The sequence below is a fragment of the Giraffa tippelskirchi genome, chromosome 10, assembly GCF_054371585.1.
Source record: "Giraffa tippelskirchi isolate mGirTip1 chromosome 10, T2T-mGirTip1v1.2.pri, whole genome shotgun sequence".
In the NCBI taxonomy this organism is placed as follows: Eukaryota; Metazoa; Chordata; class Mammalia; order Artiodactyla; family Giraffidae; genus Giraffa; species Giraffa tippelskirchi.
This window is the reverse complement of record NC_137284.1, coordinates 94269621-94292357: the sequence shown is the minus strand read 5'-3', so window position 1 is coordinate 94292357 and position 22737 is coordinate 94269621. Positions and strand designations below refer to the sequence as shown.

The 22737-nt window shown below is 36.8% G+C and overlaps 1 protein-coding gene across 11 annotated transcripts in view; it reads right to left on the bottom strand.

Moving 5' to 3' along the window:
- HBP1 (HMG-box transcription factor 1) overlaps nucleotides 1-22737 on the bottom strand; it is a 29852-nt gene that overhangs the window by 1257 nt on the left and 5858 nt on the right. For 6 of the 11 annotated variants that reach the window (XM_081535949.1, XM_081535953.1, XM_081535951.1 and 3 more), the window contains 10 exons: nucleotides 20875-20974; nucleotides 19116-19299; nucleotides 16822-17050; nucleotides 13922-14057; nucleotides 13457-13568; nucleotides 13256-13368; nucleotides 11051-11207; nucleotides 10241-10385; nucleotides 3416-3733; nucleotides 1184-1325 (listed from right to left, as the gene is read on the bottom strand). In XM_081535949.1, the coding sequence (XP_081392075.1) occupies nucleotides 1184-1325; nucleotides 3416-3733; nucleotides 10241-10385; nucleotides 11051-11207; nucleotides 13256-13368; nucleotides 13457-13568; nucleotides 13922-14057; nucleotides 16822-17050; nucleotides 19116-19284 (1521 nt within the window). In that variant the 5' untranslated portion in view covers nucleotides 19285-19299; nucleotides 20875-20974. Of the gene's footprint in view, nucleotides 1-1183; nucleotides 1326-3415; nucleotides 3734-10240; nucleotides 10386-11050; nucleotides 11208-13255; nucleotides 13369-13456; nucleotides 13569-13921; nucleotides 14058-16821; nucleotides 17051-19115; nucleotides 19300-20874; nucleotides 20975-21677; nucleotides 21759-22737 lie in introns of all 11 variants that reach the window. The other 5 variants (XM_081535944.1, XM_081535955.1, XM_081535954.1 and 2 more) reach the window with 2 other exon arrangements.

Sequence of the window (22737 nt, the reverse complement as noted above, 5' to 3'; positions counted from 1 at the left end):
AGAAAATTTATGAAAATGAGACGAGAGAGATGGACTAGGATGAGCAGAAATGAAAGGGGATCCAAGCAAAGTTCTACCACATGGAATCCTAAGGTAATAACTTAAAAAACCCAGTCCAGTCACATTCTTATATTGCAATCTACTTTTTTAAAAGACATTCTTAAGTAGATGTGAACTACGTGTTACTATAACAGAAACAGACAAATACATGGGATGAATTAGAACATCCCTGGCCAGCACCCCTGCTACAAAATACTGTTGTCCCTTTGTTTTTAAATGATATTTCAAATTAAGCTCATTCTATCAAATTAAGCTCATTCTATCATGTGAAGTTTTCTTGTAATTAATCAAAAACACAACTTAAGAAATGCCAGTCTAGTAATGCAGAAGTTCTAAGAATCAACTCTGCCCGATATGGTGTGAACTTGTTTACCAGCCTTGCCAATTTTCTATTTCTTCTCCATCTTGAGATTTTTTAACCTAGAAATTCTGGGCAAATGTTAGAAGTCCCCATGAAAGTTGGTTAACTTATCCCTACCTCCACCATCCTTACCCATCACCAACTAAGAAAAGCTGTTGAGACATACCACACCAAATTAGAAAAATTTTCTGCTGTGATATTGAGTTAATAATCCCTATCTTTCAACCCAACTAGAAATACATTCTGTATCGTTCCACTTTGGCATTTCCAGCAAACATTTCTACTTTTCCATGCTAAAAGAGTGAATGGCACTAATGATGAAAAGCAGCCTGCCTTACACGATGATGGACAAACATTATTAGGCTTTGAAAGATAAAAAGGCTGAGAAACAGCTTCAACACCCTTTTAAAGGTTTTAACAGAAGGCAATGGCACCCCTCTCCAGTACTCTTGCCTGGAAAATCCCATGGACGGAGAGCCTGGTAGGCTACAGTCCATGGGGTCGCTAAGAGTCAGACATGACTGAGCGACTTCACTTTCACTTTTTCCTTTCACGCACTGGAGAAGGAAATGGCAACCCACTCCAGTGTTCTTGCCTGGAGAATCCCAGGGACGGCGGAGCCTGGTGGGCTGCCGTCTATGGGGTCACACAGAGTCGGACACGACTGAAGCGACTTAGCAGCAGCAGCAGCAGCAGCATGATGATAGTACAGTTTTAGAGGTAAGTCAGGATCACTTTAAAGAACTACTTGTTGAAACATACTGAATTGGTTCTTTTCCTTTTCCAACAGTCAGGATTTAAACGTTTTTGTTCTTCAGCCAAAGCCTTTGCTTCTAATGTATACATCCTCCTCTCTTCATTCTTCATTTTCTTCCACCTGTCACCAAGGATCACACTTATGGCTCTATAAAAGAAACATTTACACAACGTTAAAGGCAAAAATGTTTCAGAAAACTCATGTCAAGTGCTTCTACTTCAGGAAGAAATACAAAGTTGAAAAAAAATCTTGTCCAACACAGAGAATAGGAAAGGTCAAGACTATAGCAGTCATTTCCAGTAAAATCCTAAGTCATATGGTCCATTCATCATAATCTTGGCAGTTAGAGCCTCCTGGAGTAGGACCAATATTTCTAATTGTCAGAGAACATCTGAAATGGCTAAAAATTGGGTATTTTACACAGCTTTGATTTGAAGAGGAAAAAAAAAAGTATTTCAAAGAAACAATTTAAATTATCATTGGGTACATCAGTTTTTCAAAAATGTTTGAGATATTAAGTAAGGCAGAGTGTTTAGTATCAGCAGCATAAAGTATTCACCTTGTATTAAAAGCTCTTCTTTTTCTTTATGCCCATAACCCATCAAGTAGTCTTTTTTCTTTCATGCAACCATAGTGAAAATACAATGGCATTAACTATACACTTACTGCTTATCTCCAAAAGACACCACCAAATAAACCTTAGGCATCATTTGTACTTCAAAATGGATAAATTCAAGGAGGAAAAAAATCAAACTAGTAAGACATCAGGATTGAAATATGAAGCTGTTTCCTATTTACTAATTGAAGGGCTTCCCTGGTAGCTCAGATGGTAAAGGATCTGCCTGCAATGCAGGAGACCCAGCTCCAATCTCTGGGTGTGCCCTGGAGAAGGGAATGGCAACCCACTCCAGTATTCTTGCCCGGAGAATCTCATGGACAGAGGAATCTCATAAATGGGGTCGCGAAGAGTGGGACACAACTGAGCAACTAACACTTTCACTTTCATTTACTAATCTGCTCCCAAACCTACTAAAATAGTCTCATCCAGAACAAGCAGACATAACTATCTGCCTTCTGTGAAGAGCTTAACCCTTAGTTAACTCTCAATTTCACGACACTCACATGAAAAAGAAGTCTGCAATGACTGTGTAGTACATACAAAAGATTTCACAATGGCTGATATAGGAGGCTAGAAAACTAGCCTCTAAACTTTAGAAAAACAGTCACCACAGATGCTCTACTCCTTGAAATTTAAAATGTTATAAGTGTATGTATTTTTTAATATAATAAGTTGATGCAATTAAACATTGTGTCTTTGATTATTTGGGATGGGCAAAATGGGTGAAGCTGGTCAACAGGTATCAACTTCTAGATATAAAATAAGTGATGGGCTGTAATGTACAGAAGGGTGAGCACAGTGAGTAATAAATACTGTGGTGTATTTGAAAACTGCTAGGAAAGCCGATCTTAAAAGTTCTCATCACAAGAAAAAAAATTCCCAATCATGGTGAAGTATATTAATTAGACTTATTGTTGCTATCATTTTATTGTATACAAATAGCAAAGCATTATGCTATACACCTGAAACTTAGTATGTAATATGTCAGTAGCAGCTCAAATATATGTATATAAAATAAAAAGAGATGAGTCATTCAAACCTGATTCAAAGCTGAATTACTCTGTGCATAATCATTTGACTTTTCTCATAATATTAATATGGGTAAGGGAACTAGGAAGAATGGGAAAGATAATTTGTGGAGAACTTGGTTTGAGGAAGTGAATAGTAGAGGATTCCAAGATGAGGTAAGGGTACAAGGAAACAGTAGGAAGGACTAGCATTAACTTTTATTCCCGAGCTCTACTGAGGATACCTCTACGTTTAGTCTTCTGGCAAATCTGGCAGTCATTAGAAACTGCCAATGCCTGCACATCTCAGGGTATGACACAGTTATAAAGTACCTCCTTGAGGTCTGACAAAAGAAGGTGCTAGTCTCTCCTATAAAAGTAGAACAGCTGTTAAAACTAAGTCCTCTAAGAGGCAAGTGACATATTATTTTAGAAGGCAGACCTCTTAGGTAACCTAATTATCTTGTCTTAACTTTCACTTTAAAGCCAACCGGGACAACAGAATTCAATCATGAAAGCTACTGAAGAATAAGTTGATTTAATTATCCCAGTTCCTGTGAACTCCATAGAACTATTATTCAATTATCAGTCAGAATCATCACTATTTTTACCTGTTGTCTTTCCCTGGATACATCTGAGTATATTCAACTCTGTATTTTTTGGCAAAAAGCATGAAGGCATTCATTGGTCTTTTACACTTGTTAGGAGAAGTGGCACTCACAGTCCCTGAGCTGTGGGTTTTGACAGCTTTAGCGTACAAAGAACTGGAAGAGAGCTGTGATGATCCCGGTGAGCCACAGTTTTTACTGAATCCAGATCTTTCGAAGTCTTGACCTCCAGGTCCTCCACAAGACAAAGATGCACGACGCTGACGAGCCATACTACTTAGCACGTAAACGGCAGAAGAATCCATAGGCGTGAAGTCATAGCTATAAAGAAAGAAGTTTAATTCAGTACAATTATCTGATCTGTAAAAACAAGATTAAAAAAAAGTATCCTTATGATATGATTGGAAACTTCAGTGTATTTTACCTGAAATACTACCAACACCACTTTAACAACTTCACCTTTGACAGTTGCTTATAAGATGAAAGCTTATGTGTGCATTTACTAAAATTAAGTTTTTTAAATCTTGAGAATACAAAAAGTTATTTTTTAAAAAAGTACTTCACCCTTCCCCACCCCAAAGGAATACATTATAATCCACATACTTTATACATAACAAACACCTCCTTCTGATCCCATACAACTCACTTATTCCTACTTTAGATTCATTTTGGGGGAAATTTGACAATCTATTTTGTTGACCTACAGAAGCCTGAAACTAAAAAAATTTAAACAGTAGCAGGTATACATACCAGACCTAAGGACTAACTGCTACAAAAGATAAGATGTTGGCTAAGGACAGGGAGAACTGGTTAAACGTAGCTAAAGGAACTTAAAATGCACAGTAGCCCGATCATTTGTTTAGGTACAAGCAGTCATACATGCATAAATCTCCCCTAAAGGCGATCCACATAACACAGCGTAGAACTTAAACACCCACACTTGTCAGAAAGGCTACATTTCATCTGATATATTCAGTTTATAGAGGTATCAAAGTAAGTTCTTCATATTATCTCTTACTTTCTCAATTAGCTTGCTTGGTGATTATTATCCTCTCTATATGAAGAAACAGGCTAAAAAAAGGTAAAGTATCATTCACCCACAGCCTCACAGCCATTAGCTCTAAATCCTCATGTTTGTCCATCTCCAAAGCCCCAGGTTGCCTCAGCAATACCATAGTACTCTGTACCGTTGTTGGCAAACCTCCAGGTGAATAATCATCAGATTTACTGAAAACACTGTCTGAAAATTAAGAGATAATGAGGACCATAGCCTAAAGACAACTTATTAAAAGAACTCTCTTGTTCCAACCGTGTAAATTTTTTTAACTTACCACTTACATTTTTAATCTTAGCAGAAAATCTTTTACTCTAAACCAACTCTCTCCCCCTGAAAACATAAACTCTGGCAATACATCAAAAGGTTGAGATGAGCTACAGGAATAGTATCTGCCTACAGGTAAAACAATATGAGATTATAGATGATTTTAGACACAGATGGAGAGCTACATGAATGAGGTCCACACCATTCACTGCACACAATAAAAATGACTTTTACCAATTATCACAACATCTGTTTTAAAAGGTATCACAACAAGCAACAATGGTTTACTGTATAGCACAGGGAACTAGTCAATATCTTGTAATAACATATAATGGAAAATAATCTCAAAATTAAGAGTATAACTGAATCACTTTGCTGTGTACCTGAAACATTATAAATCCACTGCACCTCAATAAAATATATTAAGGAAATAAAAGGTATTATATGAAATAAGTGCACTTGAAGAAGTATGACTCCAAAAATCATACAATAAATGCTTAGCAATCAGTATTATGCCAGAGAAATAATTTTTGCTACCTTAATCCCCTCGTATGTAATTCAGAAAAACAGCAAACCTAACCATTGTAAACAAACCTGACAAAATTATTAATCTCTACTGTGCTTGCGTGCTAAGTCGCTTCAGTCATGTTTGATTCTTAGGGATCCCATGGGCTGTAGCCCACTAGGCTCCTCTGTCCATGGGATTCTCCAGGCAAGAATACTGGAGTGGGTTGCCATGCCCTCCCTTCAAGGGAATCTTCCCAACCCAGGTACCAAATCCCTAACTGAAGCAAAATATTTAATTACAATTTGAAATACCAAGAGAATTAAAAATAGGGTAAGCTAACTGACTACTGAAATTTGAAAATACCACCATCTAGTGGTACAACCAACCATCCATTTCCATTATGGATAAAATCTGTAGTTTGAAATATTCAATCACAGAATTCAGATTTTGGCATGACCATAGCATTACAATATTACACAAAATCAATCTTAAAAGAGTTTAATTTTTTTGCTATACTGAACATTCACTGCCTTCACAATCTGTAGTTCCTAAAATATGCTTTTATTTCACACCTCACCTTTTCTACATGCCATTCCTCAAGCTTACAACGCCCTCTTTCCCACCATCAATGTTTATTACTCCTAAAGAAAATCTCTACAATATTGTAGTGTATATTAAGCAAATCACAAATATTAACTCATTTAACCCTTTTACAGCTGTTTTTTTTCTTTTTTCAAAGACCCACAGAAAAATTAACTTACCCCAATTTCCACAGCAAATCTATCACAAAGCCAGGACCTGAATCCTGGCAGTCAGTTCCAGAAAACCAAGTTGCTACCAGACTACACTGCCTCTCAACCAGCACATCACACACCATACACATGGACTCATTCATCCACTTCTTTCTTTAGACTGGAAGCAGAGAGGCAAGCTTATGTTTTAACTGATTTTGAAGTCCCCAATGCCAGCATATCCTAGGCTCTCAAAATGTCTGATGATTGACCAAGAGGGTAAAATAAACAAATCTGGAGAACGTAATAATATAAAATTTTAATTAGGCTCAAAGTCCATCTCTGCCACTTACCAATAATACAACCTTGGGCAGGTAATCCTGTAGCCTGTTTACTCATCTCTAAAATGAAGATAATACATGCTATGCAATGCTGCCTAGCTGGAAGAATAGACTATATAAGACAGAGGCAAGCTCACAGGTACTCAAGTGAAGTATTAATTATTATTGAAAACATAACCTAGATTGGTAAAGTGACTATCCCTAAACCTGCCCAGGGATGCCTAGAAGATTGGCCTCAATGCTGAACTGTCTCAAATGGGCTTCTTCAAATCAAATTCTCACTTGGAAGCTTCCTTTCTACAGTAGAGCCACAAATAGTGTTTAAGAGCTCATCAGTTTATTGCTGACTTCTGGTCCTCAGCAAGCTAACATCTACTCAAATGCTCTTCCCCGACCAGCACACCTACTGTGTGCCAGCAATTCTCAAATGGGCTTCTTCAAGTTCTCTGGAAACTTCCTTTCTACAATAAAGCCACAAATTGTGTTTAAGAGCTCATCAGTTTATTGCTGACTTCTGCTCCTCTGCAAGCTAACATCAACTCAAATGCCCATCCCCAACAAGCATGACCCAAAAGCACCTATTGTGTTGCCAGCAATGTCTAGCTGGGTACTATAATTTCTAGTCTTCACAACAAGGAGTAGAGTTAGGTGGTGTTATTACTTCCATTTTACAGTTAAAGCACTGAGGCTTGCATTTGCAAAGAGAGTAATCTCAAATACAACAGGGAATTCTTTGGCGATCCCGTGTTTAGGACTCGGTGATTTCACTGCCTAGAGCCCGGCTGGGCACTAAGATCCTGCAAGCCGTATGGCATGGCCAAAATATAGAGAACAGACTTGTGGATGCCAAGGGGGAGGAAGGGAGTAGAAGGGAAGGATTGGGAGTTAGGAGATGCAAAAACTATTACATACAGAATGGATAAACAACAAGGTCCTACTGTATAGGACAGGGAACTATATTCAATATACTGTGATAAGCCATGTGTAAAAGAATGTATGTATGTATAATAAAACAAAAAAAAAATAAAGAAATAGGATATTTCTAATATTACTGAAGTTCTACACTGGCCACCTCCAGAGATAACCACTCTCCTGAACTGTTTATCATTACCCCTTCCAGTAATTTTATTATAAAATACATTCATAAACGATGAAACTATAACAACACTGTTAAAATGGCAACTATATTAACATGTTATATTACTTAGAATGTTTCATTGTGCAGAAAAAAGAACATCACAGGCTTGCTGTCCTTTCAAAGGGTTACTTACAGGCTGGCAATGACTAGCATTTGGAACTAGGATTTCAAGAGGGTTCCCCTCATTCCTACAACTGGTAAAGTGGCTCACTGTTCCTAAACTGTGGGTACTGAAAATACTGTTTACCCTAAACACCTGCTTTTGTTCTGGAAGCTTTTGGTACGTGCCAGGCAGAGACAGCCTGCACAACAGCTCCCAATAAAACCTCTAGTGTTGCATGTCTAATAAGCTTCCTGGCAGATGACAATTCCTACGTGTTGTCATAACTCCCTGCTGAGGGAAATAAGCTTATCCTGTGTGACTCCACAGGGTGAGGACTCCTGGAAGCCGGGCTTCACCAGACTTAAGCCCACGCCTTTCCTTTTCACAATTTTGCTTCATATCCCTTCACTGTAAGAAATCATAGCTATGCATGTGACTCAGTACTGAATCTTGTGAGTCCTCCCAGTAAGACACTGAACCTGGGGGTTAACTTGAGGATCCCTAACCTAACTGTATAATGTATATTTTATATACAATGTGTGTTAGTCACTTAGTCGTGTCCAACTCTTTGTGACCCCATGGACTGTAGCCAGCCAGCCTCCTCTGTCCATGAGATTCTCCAGGCAAGAATACTGGAGTGGATTGCCATTTCCTTCTCCAGGGTATCTTCCTGACCCAGGGATCAAACCTGGGTCTCCTGCACCGCAGGCAGATTCTTTACCATCTCAGTCATAGAAAGATAATTTCTACTTAACAGTTCTAAAGTTGATCCATGTTTAAAAATGTATGTCTAAGGTGGCACTAGTGATAAAGAATCTAGTTCAATCTCTGTGTTGGGAAGATCCCCTGGAGAAGGAAATGGCAACCCACTCCAGTACTCTTGCCTGGGAAATCCATGGACAGAGGAACCTAGCAGGCTACAGTCCATGGGGTTGCAAAAGAGTCGGACACGAATGAGCACACACAAGATTCATTTCTTTTCCACTGACAAAAAGAATTCCAGTGCATGAATGTATCACATCCAGTTTCCAGTGAATGAGTACTGATACTGTGTCCATGTTTTTGCTATCATGAGCAACACAGCTATGAGCTTCACACATCTCCTAGTGCACGTCTACAAGCATTTAGTCTCTTTGGTGTACATACAGAGGAATGGAACTGCTGATATTCAGTGGCTGACAACAAAGCCAAATTTATCTTCAAAATTTTTTTATCAGTTTACACTCTCACCAAAACATTAGAGGTATCATGAATCTACATCCTAAGAATACTCTGAGTATCAGACCTTAACACTGTCTTGTTTTTCAAAGATGACTGTATATGAAAGAATCAAACAGCATTTAGATTCCCATCTTAGGGACGTTTAATGAGCATACAGCCTAGGCCAGGCCCTGTGCTGGTTACCTCCCTGTGCTGGTTACCTCTTTTTCCTTTTTAGCAGTCTCACTTATGCTTTCGAAATAAAAACATATTAACCTTATATTATATTAAACTGAATGAAATGAAATCGTCAGCCCAGCAAAAACTCTTCAAAATTCTCTACTTAAATGCTTATGAATTTGTTAATTATCACAAAGAAACAATGGGTCTTAAAATCCTATATATGATATTCAAACTTTCTCTGCATTCCTTCTGGGAGAAGGGTGACCCAATTGCCCCTGTCTTCCCAAGACTGAGGGGTTTCTAGGGATGCAGGACTTTCAGTGCTAAAACCAGAAAAGTTCCACAAAAATTCAGACAGTTGGTCAACCTTCTTGAGTGTCAGCACACATGGGTTCTTATTCTATTCTATAACTTATTAAACAAGGTGATCTCAGGGAAAAAATCACTTTCTTCAAGTCCTTCCAAATCAGCTTTTTTGCTAGTCTCACAACTGTTAATCTATACAACTAAAGACCTTGGTCAAACCGAGTATTAAAGAGTTAACTGAAGGAAAAAGGATACAATTAACAGATTAATGAACTGGTCAAAACAACTGGCCAGATTTAACAATTTTTTTTTTAACTATCAAAGCTGATCTATTTCAGTAGGACCTTGTTGTTTATCTATTGTATGTATACAATTTGTATCTGCTAATCCCAAACTCCTAATTTATGCCTCCCCATGCCCCTCAGGTAACTATAAATTTTTCAGTCTGTAAGTCTATCTGTTTTGTAGTAAGTTCATTTGTATCTTTTTTTTTTTTAAGATTCCACATATAAGTGATATCATATGGTATTTGTCTTTCACTTACTTCACTTAGTATAATCATCTCTGCATCCATCCATGTTGCTCCAAATGGCATTATTTCATCCTTTGTAAAACTTCTCTAGAATTACCATTTTACTTTAATTACCAAGTATTTTTTCATTTATTCATATACAGTTGACCCTTGAACAACGTGGGTTTGAACTGCATGGGTCCACTTAAACATGGATTAATTTTTTTCAATAGTAAATACTACTCAGTCCATGGTTGGGTGAATCTGCCTACACGAAAAGCTGGCTGTAAGTTATGTGTGGATTTTCAACTGTGTGGGGTCAGTGTCCCTAACGCTTGTGCTGTTCAAGGGTTGACTGTACATACTTCTTCTAAATAGTCCTTTTTAATTCTCACATCTTTAAAGGTTTAATCTCCTAAATAGCAATCATTAGGGAGATTAAGAGTTAACTTTAACAGAGGAAAAAAAAGAATTATTTACTATTACCTTTTAAATGTATCAAAAACACCTGAATCATCAAAATTAATGGCATCGGGGTGTCCAGGAGGTAGACATACATCACCAATATGAATTTCACAACATGGAATACCATGCTGTACCACAGTCAAGCTTGGATAAAATGATGACCAACCTAAAGTTAAATCAAACAATTATTACATAAAGGATAGAGACTGATAGAAAGCACCCAAATTATTTCTTAGACTTGTCACCTCTGAGTCTCAAAAATAAAAAGTTAGTATTTCAGAGATTTGTAACACAAGTCATGTATCTTTGCCACAAACCAAATCCAAGTATTTTATTTAAGCAATGCAAAAGCCCTCCAAAACTAGTTTAATTCAGCATTTTACTAATGTATCAATTCTATCAATCAGTACTCCATCTACCTACAAGATAGTAAGCCATAAATGATGATGATTGAAACCATGAAATAGTCTCTGCATCATTACATTTGATAGGGTGTTAATGTGACTCAGGTATAACGCATATTTGGCCTAAACCAAATTTCAATTACCAGAATATTTCATTCCCCAAATTATATCTAGACAATAGAGACCTTATTATAGTATACACTACATGAATCCACAAGTTCATACCCACAGGAAGTAGAGCTCCACCTGACTACTAAGTGATTTAAACATCAGTAGGTATTATAAGGCATTTCCTATGGCAGTTTTAGTGTGAAAGATTTCCCTTCAAAAGTTTTTTCTTAATCATCAAAAATCACGCTGTAAGACATAATTATAGATTTAAGAAGCTTTCTTTAAAAGTTATGACAAATTCAAATTGAAGCCCTACCTTTATTTTTAACATAGAAAGGGTGGTCCAGTTTACACTCTACAGTAAGTAAACCATCTTCCACTGTACCAGGATCAAAAGTCAACTTCAGTACAGACTCACCAAATGATACACTTTCTTCATGTGATAACAACTTTAGACCATCAGAACCATAGCCCTGGAAATACATGCACAGAGCAAGTAAATTGGCAATGTTCAGTTCAACATGGAGTGATGTTCCTATTACGTGTAAGACTTTGTAGAGAAGGTAAAAATAAGATGGGATTCTTGCCATTGAGGGGCTATCAACCCAGTAGCGAAGAAAGGCATATATAAATTACTACACTATAAAGCAGACTGGAATCAGTACTTCAATGTAAAAATAAATAGTGCTATATGGAGTTTAAAGGGAGATATTAACTCCAAGAGATTAGGGGGGCTTTCAATTCCCATGTGAAATGGAAATCTAGAAGCACTCTCCTTCCACCAGCAATAGTTTTAACTAGCAACTTCTTTGGAGAGTGCTGAGCATTTGCTAAAAATACAAGATGAATTCAGAGTTGGGGCAAATAAGGCTGCAAAGAAGGGCCCAGTTAGTAAGTAAGTAAAGGGGTCTTAAAGACTGGCAAAGTACTCAAGCTTTCCTTTGAGAAGGAACTGGGAAGTCAATTAAAGTATTTTTATTAATGACTCAATTTCATGATGACGACAAAGACTACAGATAAAATATCTCTAGTATTCAATTTATTTGAAGATTCAACAAGAGAAACCCACTACAGTCTTGAATTGACAACTGCAATGGTGGTAGAACTGGGCTGAATTTAAATTCAACCAGTATTTATTGAGTGCTTAGTAGATGCTAGGTGCTAGGCTCTGAAAACACAGGATCCCTACCCTTAAATTCACAGAGAGACAAAGGAGACAGACATGCCAATGGCTAGCTATAATATCCAATCAAAGTTAACTAATTAAAGAAAATGATAAACGTAAAAAATCTTGAAGGAAATAGAATGGATCAACTGAATATAAAGGGAGGAAAGGAAATAGTCAACTTCATGTTTTGAATGCAGCAACCAGGAAAGATTTTGAATCTGGCAATCAAGAGAAGATAATAATACTCCTAAAAGAAAGGAGGAAAATAGCCTGGAGTGGAAGAAAAAGGCAGTCCAGTGTTGGTTATACTAATAACTAGATTAAAGAATCTTCTGATTCTTAAAGCTATAAGAACTTAAAATCAATCTAATTCCATCTTACAGATCAGGAAGCCAACACCCAGTGGGTCAGACAAACTGTCCAAGGCCAGTCACACAAATGTTAATAGCTTCTGGCAGAGCAAAAAAGAGGAGCACAGCTCTCCTGACTCCAAGACCAGAGCAGTTTCCACGGGCCGCAAAGAATTGCTTTGAACATTATCATCAGCGAGGAAGTGGTAAATAGAGTGAAGAGGGGTAGAACCTTATCGAACATTCAACATCACGGGCAGACAAGTCAACAGCAAAAAAACCCAAGACATCAGAAGGAAAATAAGGGCAGTACCATGCTACACAAATCAAAAGAAGACAATCACTGTGCAGAATGCTGCAGAAATGACAAAACAAAACAAGCAGATTTCTAATCAGAATGAAGCTAGTAACCTTTGACAGGGAAAACTGAAGGCATCAAGACTATCTTTCTCAAGGACTCAACAGTAATGGACAGCAGGATAAAAACAGGAATTTTTAAACAAGCACACTTCACAGGCCCATTTTCTCAGCCCAAAGTGGAGATGGAGAAATTGAAGATTTCAAAGATAAAGGGTTCATCAGTATTTATCCACTGCTACCCATTACTGCCTTTGCTTACCGACTCAGAAAATACCAGCATTTTACTGGGTCATTTTAAAAGTAACTCAACTCTATCCATGGGGGAATTAACCACTTTGTAGATTACCTAAGATAAGGCTTTGGTTTATTTATTCATTTTATGTTTAATGTCAGTTTAGTTTTCCCCAAAATGCAATGTGTAAAAAGTGCTAAGAAATACTCTTGTCTTCCCATCTAAGAAAGCTTCATTATCAAGGTAAGATCTCAAGTCACTGTTGCTCTCACCAAGAAGATTCACAAAAGCTCCTCCCAAGACGTAGGATGGCATTTAACGTAAAGCAAGTGGAGGATACCTCTGTAGATTAATAAAAAACCTGTGCTCCCTTTGAAAGGCTTGGAAAAGTTTAAAGAATTTTAAATCAACCTTGTGAGTGCCCATCTGGAGATCTTCCTCATTATCACAGCCTTCGGTTCTAGCAAAATCTTCTACATTCTGCCATTCCTTATTGCTTCCCTTATGAAAGCACAGTCGTGTGCCTAAAGTTGAAGTAAAAAACAAATATTAGATGTGTGATCAGTGTGTTTGTTACACAAGTAAACTAAAGAATTCGAGCCTTTTTTTAACCTTTCAAAAAACAGTGCCAAGCAGTTGAAGGCCAGGAATTGCACCACCCCAAGTCATCATCATCTGAGAGGGAGGACATGCAAAAAATGCCAGATTCCGACTCACTGTTTGCCTGTGGAAAAAAGTATTACAAACTTTTTAGTTTTTATTTTCAATGTATTTTGTTAATATGTGTCTTCAGACTTTATTAGTAGGTAACTTACTTATTTTAAACTGTGGAAGAAAAAACTGCCTTCTGAAGTTTTGGGAAGTTTTAGTTAAATGCATTTTCTTACTGGTAATGAATTTTTCTAACGGTTATTAGAGCTGTACCTATAAAATCGAACTCAGATCACTAGCAGAAAAACGAGACAGACTATTTCCCATCTGTGTGTACTTCAGAAGACAGTCTTAGTGAGGGAAAAGTTAATGTTTTTCAGCTGCTGTGCAAACGTCATAAAAGTTTAATTTCATGAAGGAACTTACCCTTTCATGTCTGACTGGTGTTTGCTCCTTCCAGTGATGAGGGAAGGCCGGCTCACCCTTAGAAGAGGCCACCGGTGGAGGGCGCGCATAGGAATGTAAACTTTTGCTAGTAGCTATGATGTGTACAGGAGATGATCTAAAATAAATCAGCCACTTTAGTCACAAAGCAAAGGTCCTTAAACTAGGGCTTTCCTTTTGATGAAAAGAACTTCACATTCACAACACCAGTGTTATTACATGTAAGACACCTATGGGAAACACTGGTGAAGATATAAAAATTTTATCTATAGTATGTTGTTGCATAACTTTTCCCCCTTCACACATTTTAAACACTTTTTTTCAGATGAGATAATATACTTTAAATTCCAAATTCATTTATTTATTCATTCATTTTTGTATCATTAAATACAAACAAATATGCAGTTCCCTTCATGAAGGATGATGTCCCCTCGTGCAGGGCTCCCTGTCCCTTTGTTTTACTGTGATGTGGTCACTAAATCTCAATCTGAACAGGGCCTCCAAGCTCTATGTGACAAACTCGGAACTCTTTAGCTACCAACCACCTGCAGATTCAATGAATTACCTGAAGCTGAAATATTTAAACTTATTATAGTAGAAAACAGCCTATTTGAAAAGCATCTACACATAAAAGCCAGCTACTTCAACCCCCAGGATCACCTTAAAAAGTAAGCTACCTCTTCCCGCTCTTTCCTGTCAAAGATCTCTTCACCAGGCAGCACTCCCTTCAGAGTACCTGGGGCTCTCAAGAACACACTAAGATCCTTCCCCCACAAACATATGGGAGGGGTAAGAATAAGCAGCAGGCCCATAAAGGGCAAGCACTAACGTGTACCGATTCAGGAGATTGGAAAGCAGCAGAGAAGACTTAGGGTCAACTGAAGGTCCCAAATCAGGATAATTCTCCATGTCAACTAGGGATTTGGTCCTTAACAGAAAAATGTTTAGTGTCGGTACTAATCCTCTTTCTAACAAGAGGAGGGCATCTTACTTTCCAATTTTGCCCTTACTCTGTGAGAAATCTATTAGTCCCCCGATTTTTCTCATCTTAATTAACATTTATTATACCTTTGCAGAAATTACTCTATATATAAAACTGTACTTTGTTTTCATGTTCACATCACTCAAAAACCCAAGTTAGTTTCCACGTATTTTAGCATACTCTCCAACCAATTTTCAAAATATAAATACTTAAATGTTTCGTCTTTTATTTCTTCCTTTTATTACCCATTTACATATTTATTGAGCGGCCAAATTGTAAAAAATTCCTTAAGCTCGTCCCTGCTTTCTTAATAAAAGAAAATCAGTTTATCAGTTCTTCTGTATAACCATGTAAAAGAGAACAACGTAATGTTCTAAAATGTGTATGGTCTAAATGCTCTATAAAAATTAATATGCTAGATGTGTCTGAATGACTAACATCATGGTCTCTTCATCCTTCTATCTATGCAAGCAAAATACAAATTTTATCTGTCCTCAACCCCTGGATACTCTCCAGTTACAGACATCCAAAAGCTCAATAACTAACAGTTTGACAATCTACAAGAAGTCATAGAGAACAGCCATGGACCACTGACAGGGTTAGAAGCCAGGCAAAACAGCAGAGCATTACCTTGTCTTGTTCCTGAGGAAGAAGGGAAGCATAGAAAATGCAGTGGGGAGTAATTTACACCTTTAAGCAGCTACTCCTTTAGTTCTGAGGGCTTTACTCAGCTTTCCATGAATTAAAGTATTAATCAAGTTTGTTGTGAAAAATGAAAATTACTATCTCAACTAAAATTGGCGGGAAAAGGAAGTCCAATAGTAAAATCTGGATTTTCTTTTCTTAATTATAAACGAATTTTTCAAAAAAAAAATAAATAAATAAAACGAATTTTTCATTTTTTGACTATTAAAGATTACAATAAAAAGACTGGGACAATAAAGGAAGAGATACTTTGAAAAGTCAACTTTTCATCCTTGTGGAAATTTTCATGGACTTAAACTGAAGTTAATTAAATTGAATTTGCTCCAGTCAAGACCAATATCCTGCTGAATAGAAGAAAAGCAGGAAAACTTGCTGGGATGCAAGAAAACCAAGGCTCCACACCTAACAAGTTTATTTTTTAGTGAAGAATTATACTGATGTACGAATACTACCAAAATTCAGTTATTCCTACATCACTGTATATGGACCCTGGTCTACCCACCCACATGAGTGCAAATCTGGGTTATTTGTCTTTCTTATAAACTATCATATTTATCTACGTCTTTTTAAATAGTCAACTTTATAATCTGGGGGATAATTAATAAAATATTATCCATTTAGGTCTCTCTAGGAATACTAGTTGGAAGATTCCATAATTTTATAGCACAATAACTCATTTTCTTAAACTCTGGTCTAGGTATACGAAACAGTGGGTTTTTTTTACCAATGGGAGTTTACTTTGAGAAATTCAAGATTTCAGTATCAGCAAACATATACATAACATAAGGCCACATACACTGTAAAAAAAAAAATAAACTTAGACCAAAAGGAACCAAACTCAAGGTTGACTAAGTTTAAAATATAATGTTTATTTTAATTATGGCTCTTTAAAAAACTTTCATTTCTCTAAGCAAAAAATATAAAGAAAAGTATTCTTGGTCTGATGTACTTCTTGATGACTTTAAACCATTTGAGACTGTTCTCATATCACTTTTATCTAATCCTCAAAGTATGAAATAATGACATGGGGTTAAATACCTCTTTGATCATTTTAAGATAAAGAGCTTAATTTTAAGGACTTTAATAAAACATCTTTATTTAGATGATCAACAGCATTATTACTTTTAAAACTAGGGAGGAAAAAAGTGTTTTGTAATGACAAAGTTTTCAATTAAAATACAGCCAATGTTCCCACCTGTTGTAAAATGAGCACTGCATAAGTGGACTTTGTGGGCTGGTGGCAATATTTGCTAGTTCTGTTAGCCAATCCACTTCATTTTCACGGTAAGTATTTTCTGATATTTCTGAGGTATTCTGGTTCCAAGATGGTCTTGGATATTCTTGATGTGACACATCTGAACTTAGTTGGTATATGGCAGATTGAGTAGGATCACTCTGAACAGCCTGAAGTTCAGGAAGATCATCTGTAAATAAGCACACTCAAGATTATCAGAAGGAAATTACTAATACAGAGGACAACACTGTAATCACAGCTGGAAAAGAGGGCCTCAAATTTAGCTAGTTAATTTTGTGAAAGGAAAAGTGTAAATTCAAAATGTTTTCTTGAATGAAACAAGTTTCAACTGTAAAAACAATGACATCTTATACATTTAAGAGTCAACAAAGCCTAACAGAAAAGTAAATTTAAATATAAATGGATTAACGACTTCACTACACAAACCAAACCATGTATTTACCACAACTGTTCACAAACTGTTCTGTTTGTGTTTTCTGACTCCCCGCCCCCAAATTTTCACAGGCTCACCTGGGAATAATCCATATGCTACTCGGACGTTTTTATGTCACCACGTTAATGAGGAAAAAGGCATTTTATTGGTGCATATGTGTACTTATTGTTCATACAACCTGAATCTGTTAGACAAGATTACTACAATAAATGGAAACAACAATTTTCAAAGATGAAACTTAGATCATAGAATTTTTAGGTACTACTTATTCAACTTTATCTACACCAAATTATTTCTTTTTAATGAGAAAGTATTTTCCGAAAAGTGTGTTTTCAAAAGGTAGTTCTTGACAGACTTTCAGCTACCCAAGAAAGAACACCAGAAAGAGTACCCAAGGACCACTCCTGTACCTGCCAAAACTACACTGTAAGGTAGACTGAATCCTAAAAAAATAAACTGGAAAAAAAAAGCCTCTTGCAGGCCTTAAAAACAACAAAATCCCTTTGTGAAACACATGCCTATAAACTCTATGGATCCAATGGGTCTCTTCAATATATAAACCCAGAAGCTCTTGTAGACTTGAGAGCTCTCCTAAATTGTCACAGTAAAAGCAGATACTCATTCCTATTCAGGGAATATCCCAGAATAACTCACTAAAACAGAAATGTCTTACAAGTACTAATTCAGGATATCCATTCATAAAACCTACTAGAAGGTATCCCTCCCTTCCCAAAGCAGCCAAATACACCAACTTTAGATAATTCCACTCTGTAATGCCATGGTGGTGGAGCTATTTCCCTTCCCTCATTGCCAATATCATTTTTTGACTATCACCTCTGTATTTACTGTGAAGGGTTCATTTCTGTCTTTCAAGTTAAGGAAACTACTTTTAAATTGAAGTCATGAGGGGTTGTAAAAGTTTTTGACCTCCTGAGCCCTAGGTTCCTGATTTCCTTCTGAAACCAACTAAAATGTCACAATGGAGAACCAAGTACTTGATGGAGATGATACTTCTCGCTCAATAGTAACCACAACTTAATAAATATTTTGAGCTTAGCAAACCCTTAGCATTCCAACAGGTTATGTCTCAAGACCTTTAAGCTCTTCAAATTCCCAAAGAAGACTCTACCATATAACCTCCTTTATTTCATCATTTATAAAATGAGGACAATCACATCTCGGATTTTGTGAACATCAGGGGAAAACGCATGTTAAATGGGGACAAAGCCAAGATGAAAAGTCGGCAGCAAGACAAGCTCACTTCATTGGCTGCTTATTCTCTTCAACACTTACCTCAAAGCAGTAACATTCAAAGTCATACCTCAACAAACCTACACAGTTCTATATATCATGCATCTTTGGAGTAGCCCAGCAGTACGATCATTACAAATGTCTGATCCTCCAGTTTCAAGGGTCCACTGGAATTTCCCCCATCATACCAACAAACTAGGCATAAAGGCATAGCCAGCATAAGTCACTGAGCTTATAAGGATGTTTCAAAAGTAACATCTTTTGAAAAGCCACACCACAAGGTTTTTCATAAGGTGTTTAAAGACTCATCTTTACCCACAAAGACAGGTGAGTCTGAATTTGTAAATGAGTCTCTATGATAATCATAAATAGCCCAAAGTTATGCTGGTTTAAATAATACTTTACAAGCAATAACAAGAGAACACTGAAAATTCCTAGTGTACAAAACTTAACATACTTTTTAGCAATTCAAGGTATGTGGAAAAGTTAGCTAAACACGAAAATTAATCCGAATCTCAGTGAAGATCCCTAAAAACTTAATTTTGTTTACCAAGTTCCATGTGTTCATCACAAGAGTTGTATCCAGGTGAGGATGGCAAATTTTCATTACACTGCAGCAACTCCAATGAGTCATTCATTCCTGAAGCTCTCTTGTCCATTACTAGCAGGAGTTTCTGTACTGCATTAGGCATCTGATTTGTCTTCACTTCCCACACCATGTTATGGTGCTCAGACTTAAAAATAATACAAGAGAAAAAAGTTAAGTCATGTGATCTGGAATAATGAAAGTATAAAATCAATCAGAGACATCACAATGTTGTATCTTTAATCATATATTGTTATCTGTATCCCCCTCAAAACCGCTACACATGGGACGACTGAAAGTCTATTCTATTTGGCACCTTTTGGGGAAGATTCTAATTTCTCTATTTATCAATTGTGTTCACTATTTTGTTTTCTCATCTTCTGAAAGTGAACAAGTTTAATGTTACAGTCTCTAAAGAACATTTAAGAAAAAGTTTCTTGGGACTTCCAGTGGTTAAGACTCCATGCTTCCATTGCAGGGTCACAAGTTCAGTCTCTGGGGATCTAAGATCTCGTGGCCAAAACAAAAACATAAAGTAAAATAGAGTTTCTTAAAATGGACATATATTATACTTCTCATAAGAATAAGAATGTTTCCTTAATGAGAATTTGGAATTTAATCATAATAAAAAGGCTACTATTTTTACAAAGATGTATAATAATAATGGGAAATTTAGCTAAACAAACAATAAATCTACCATTATCTCAAGCTTACAAAATTGAAACAATGAAGGAAACAACATAAATTGACACACCTAAATAATTTCTCAGCTAAGTCTACCAACTAAATTGTTATGAAAATAAAATGTGATACCTTTTACATTCTTGCCTTTCAACAATGATCAAATTAGTTATTTAATACAAGTGACAGCAGCAGGAAGATTTCCTGATTTCTCAGGCTCTACCCCAAATTTCATTTTTAAAAGTTCTAATGAAATATACCAACACAAAAAATTCTAACATAACATAGTTTTTTTCCTCGAAATAAAACAATAAAATATACTGCTGTTAAAAGTCACTTAAAAAACTAAAGTTGGGAATTCCCTGCCAGTTCAGTGTTAGGAGTCAGTGCTTTCACTGCCAGGAGCCTGGGTCCAATCACTGGTCAGGGAACTAAGACCCCACAAGCCACATGTGGCATGGCCCCAAAAAACAGGCACTAAAAGTCAAGTACCACAGCTCAGGCTAATCAAAAATGCAGTGAAAAGATATTTAAACCAAAAGCTAAGTCACGACATAATCACCAACAAACACTGACATTTTTTCTACAAAGTCTTTTTTCATGAATTTTCTTTTTATTATGAAATGTTATCCTGACTATAAAACATATGATCACTGTGAAAAAAAAAAAAAAGAGCTTTTCTTAGGAAAGAAAAAAGGAATATAGTAATTATTTCTCATCCCACCAACCTGAGTTACTGGGACATTCTGATGTTATTATCTAATGATCCAATGTCTTTTTCACACAGACATCTACATTTTACCTAACCAAAATCATTTCTTTTTCTTCATACGTCATGTTATATATGAGACCTTTTCTTAATACTAAGTTCATAAGCATTTGCCTGTTCATAAGCATTCTTTCAAAGATCTATTTTTAAAAACTAAATTATATATAATCACAAGAATTACCAAAATTTACTTATCCCTCCTACTACTAAACATGTTCTCAGTTTTTTCACTCTTACTTTACATTCTTTTTTTTTTTTTAAGTATTTGCTTACATCTGGTTATGTCTTTAGACTTCCAGGAGATAGATTAGTGGTTGGATGGCAATTAAACATCTTCTAAGGCTTACTCCTTGGAAGGAAAGTTATGACCAACCTAGACAGCATATTAAAAAGCAGAGACATTACTTTGCCAACAAAGGTCCATCTAGTCTAGGCTATGGTTTTTCCAGTAGTCATGTATGGATACGAGAGTTGGACTATTAACAAAGCTGAGCGCCGAAGAATTGATGCTTTTAAACTGTGGTGTTGAAGACTCTTGAGAGTCCCTTGGACTACAAGGAGATCCAACCAGTCCATCCTAAAGCAGATCAGTCCTGAGTGTCACTGGAAGAACTAATGTTGAAGCTGAAACTCCAATACTTTGGCCACCTCATGCGAAGAGCTGACTCATTTGAAAAGACCCTGATGCTGGGAAGGATGGGGGACAGGAGGAGAAGGGGACAACAGAGGATGAGATGGCTGGATGGCATCACCAACTCTATGGACATGAGTTTGGGTAAACTCCGGGGATTTGTGATGGACAGGGAGGCCTGGCGTGCTGCGATTCATGGGGTCGCAAAGATTTGGACACAACTGAGCGACTGAACTGAAGTCTTTTGACACATACAGCTAAACTGACCATTGCCTTACTTTAGCATTTTATTTCAGCTTTCTGCCTGTACTCGTCAAATATGACTCACTTCTTGGGCACTTGGAGCCTGGCACAATGTAAACTGTGAGATGTACTGTGGAGCAGTGAAGAGGGCCCTGGGTTAGGTGTAAGGAAACACGGGTTTGATTCCAGCTTGATCACTTACTAAATCTATGACCTAAATGACTGAGCTTCTCACTCATTCAGTATCTCCATATGGAAACAGGGCTCATGACACCTGCTCTCTCTTCTCCCCAGAGCAGTTGTAAAGATGAAACAAAGTGAGCAAATAAAAAAAGTAAAATGATCTTTAAAAAATTTTTATCCCTAGACTGACACAGGGCAATATTATGCACACTTTGGATACTTAATGTCCTAAACAGAACAGTTACTTAAAATAATTAACAATAGGAGCCAGACAGCTAGCTATTCAGCTTTGGTAATTTCCTCCCTGCAAAATATGACAAATTATCCAACACATCTCAATAAAAGTCACAGATCATACCATTACTTTAAGCAAATAACAGTTTCTCTAAAAGATGTTTGAGGCATTCCCAAAAAATGAACACTTTTCAGTAAGTACAATTATGTAATAATCACAGTCTTATGATATAGTTACAGCAAATATGCTAGTATATAACAAATAGCTTCCTACAAAATTGGTAGCCAAGAGATGTGGCTAGTAACACAAATTGACTTCTCAAGCATAAGTGGCCAAATCCTGATTCTGAGCCTCCACTTTCTCATTGAAAAAGCTAAGCAAATGTAGCTTGATCTGTGATTTGCAACCCTGGTGGCACACAGAACCATGTCTGCTTCAAACCAATGAGGCCCAGGCCCCGTCTCCCAGAGTATGTGATTTATTTGATCTGAGGTACAATCCTGTGCACTGGTGTTTACTTGTTTTCATTCAAACAAACTCCTGGTGCACTGGGAGAACCAGCAGGCTAAAAATGATTGCCGTATTCCTTTTTTATCTAAATATATATATATTTGTGTGTGTATATATATGTATAATATATTCAGTCATTTAATACATATCATGTACACGGCACTCTACTAGGTACAATGTTGAAACTCAATGATGAACAGTTGATCATGAATCTCAAGGAATCTACACTTGAGTAAAAAGACAGAAGCAAACAACCGCAGTTCTATGGAGCCAGGGCTTGGCTATGAATGGGTAAAAAAGGAAGGAAGGGAGGCTCCTAATGAGAGAAACTCAC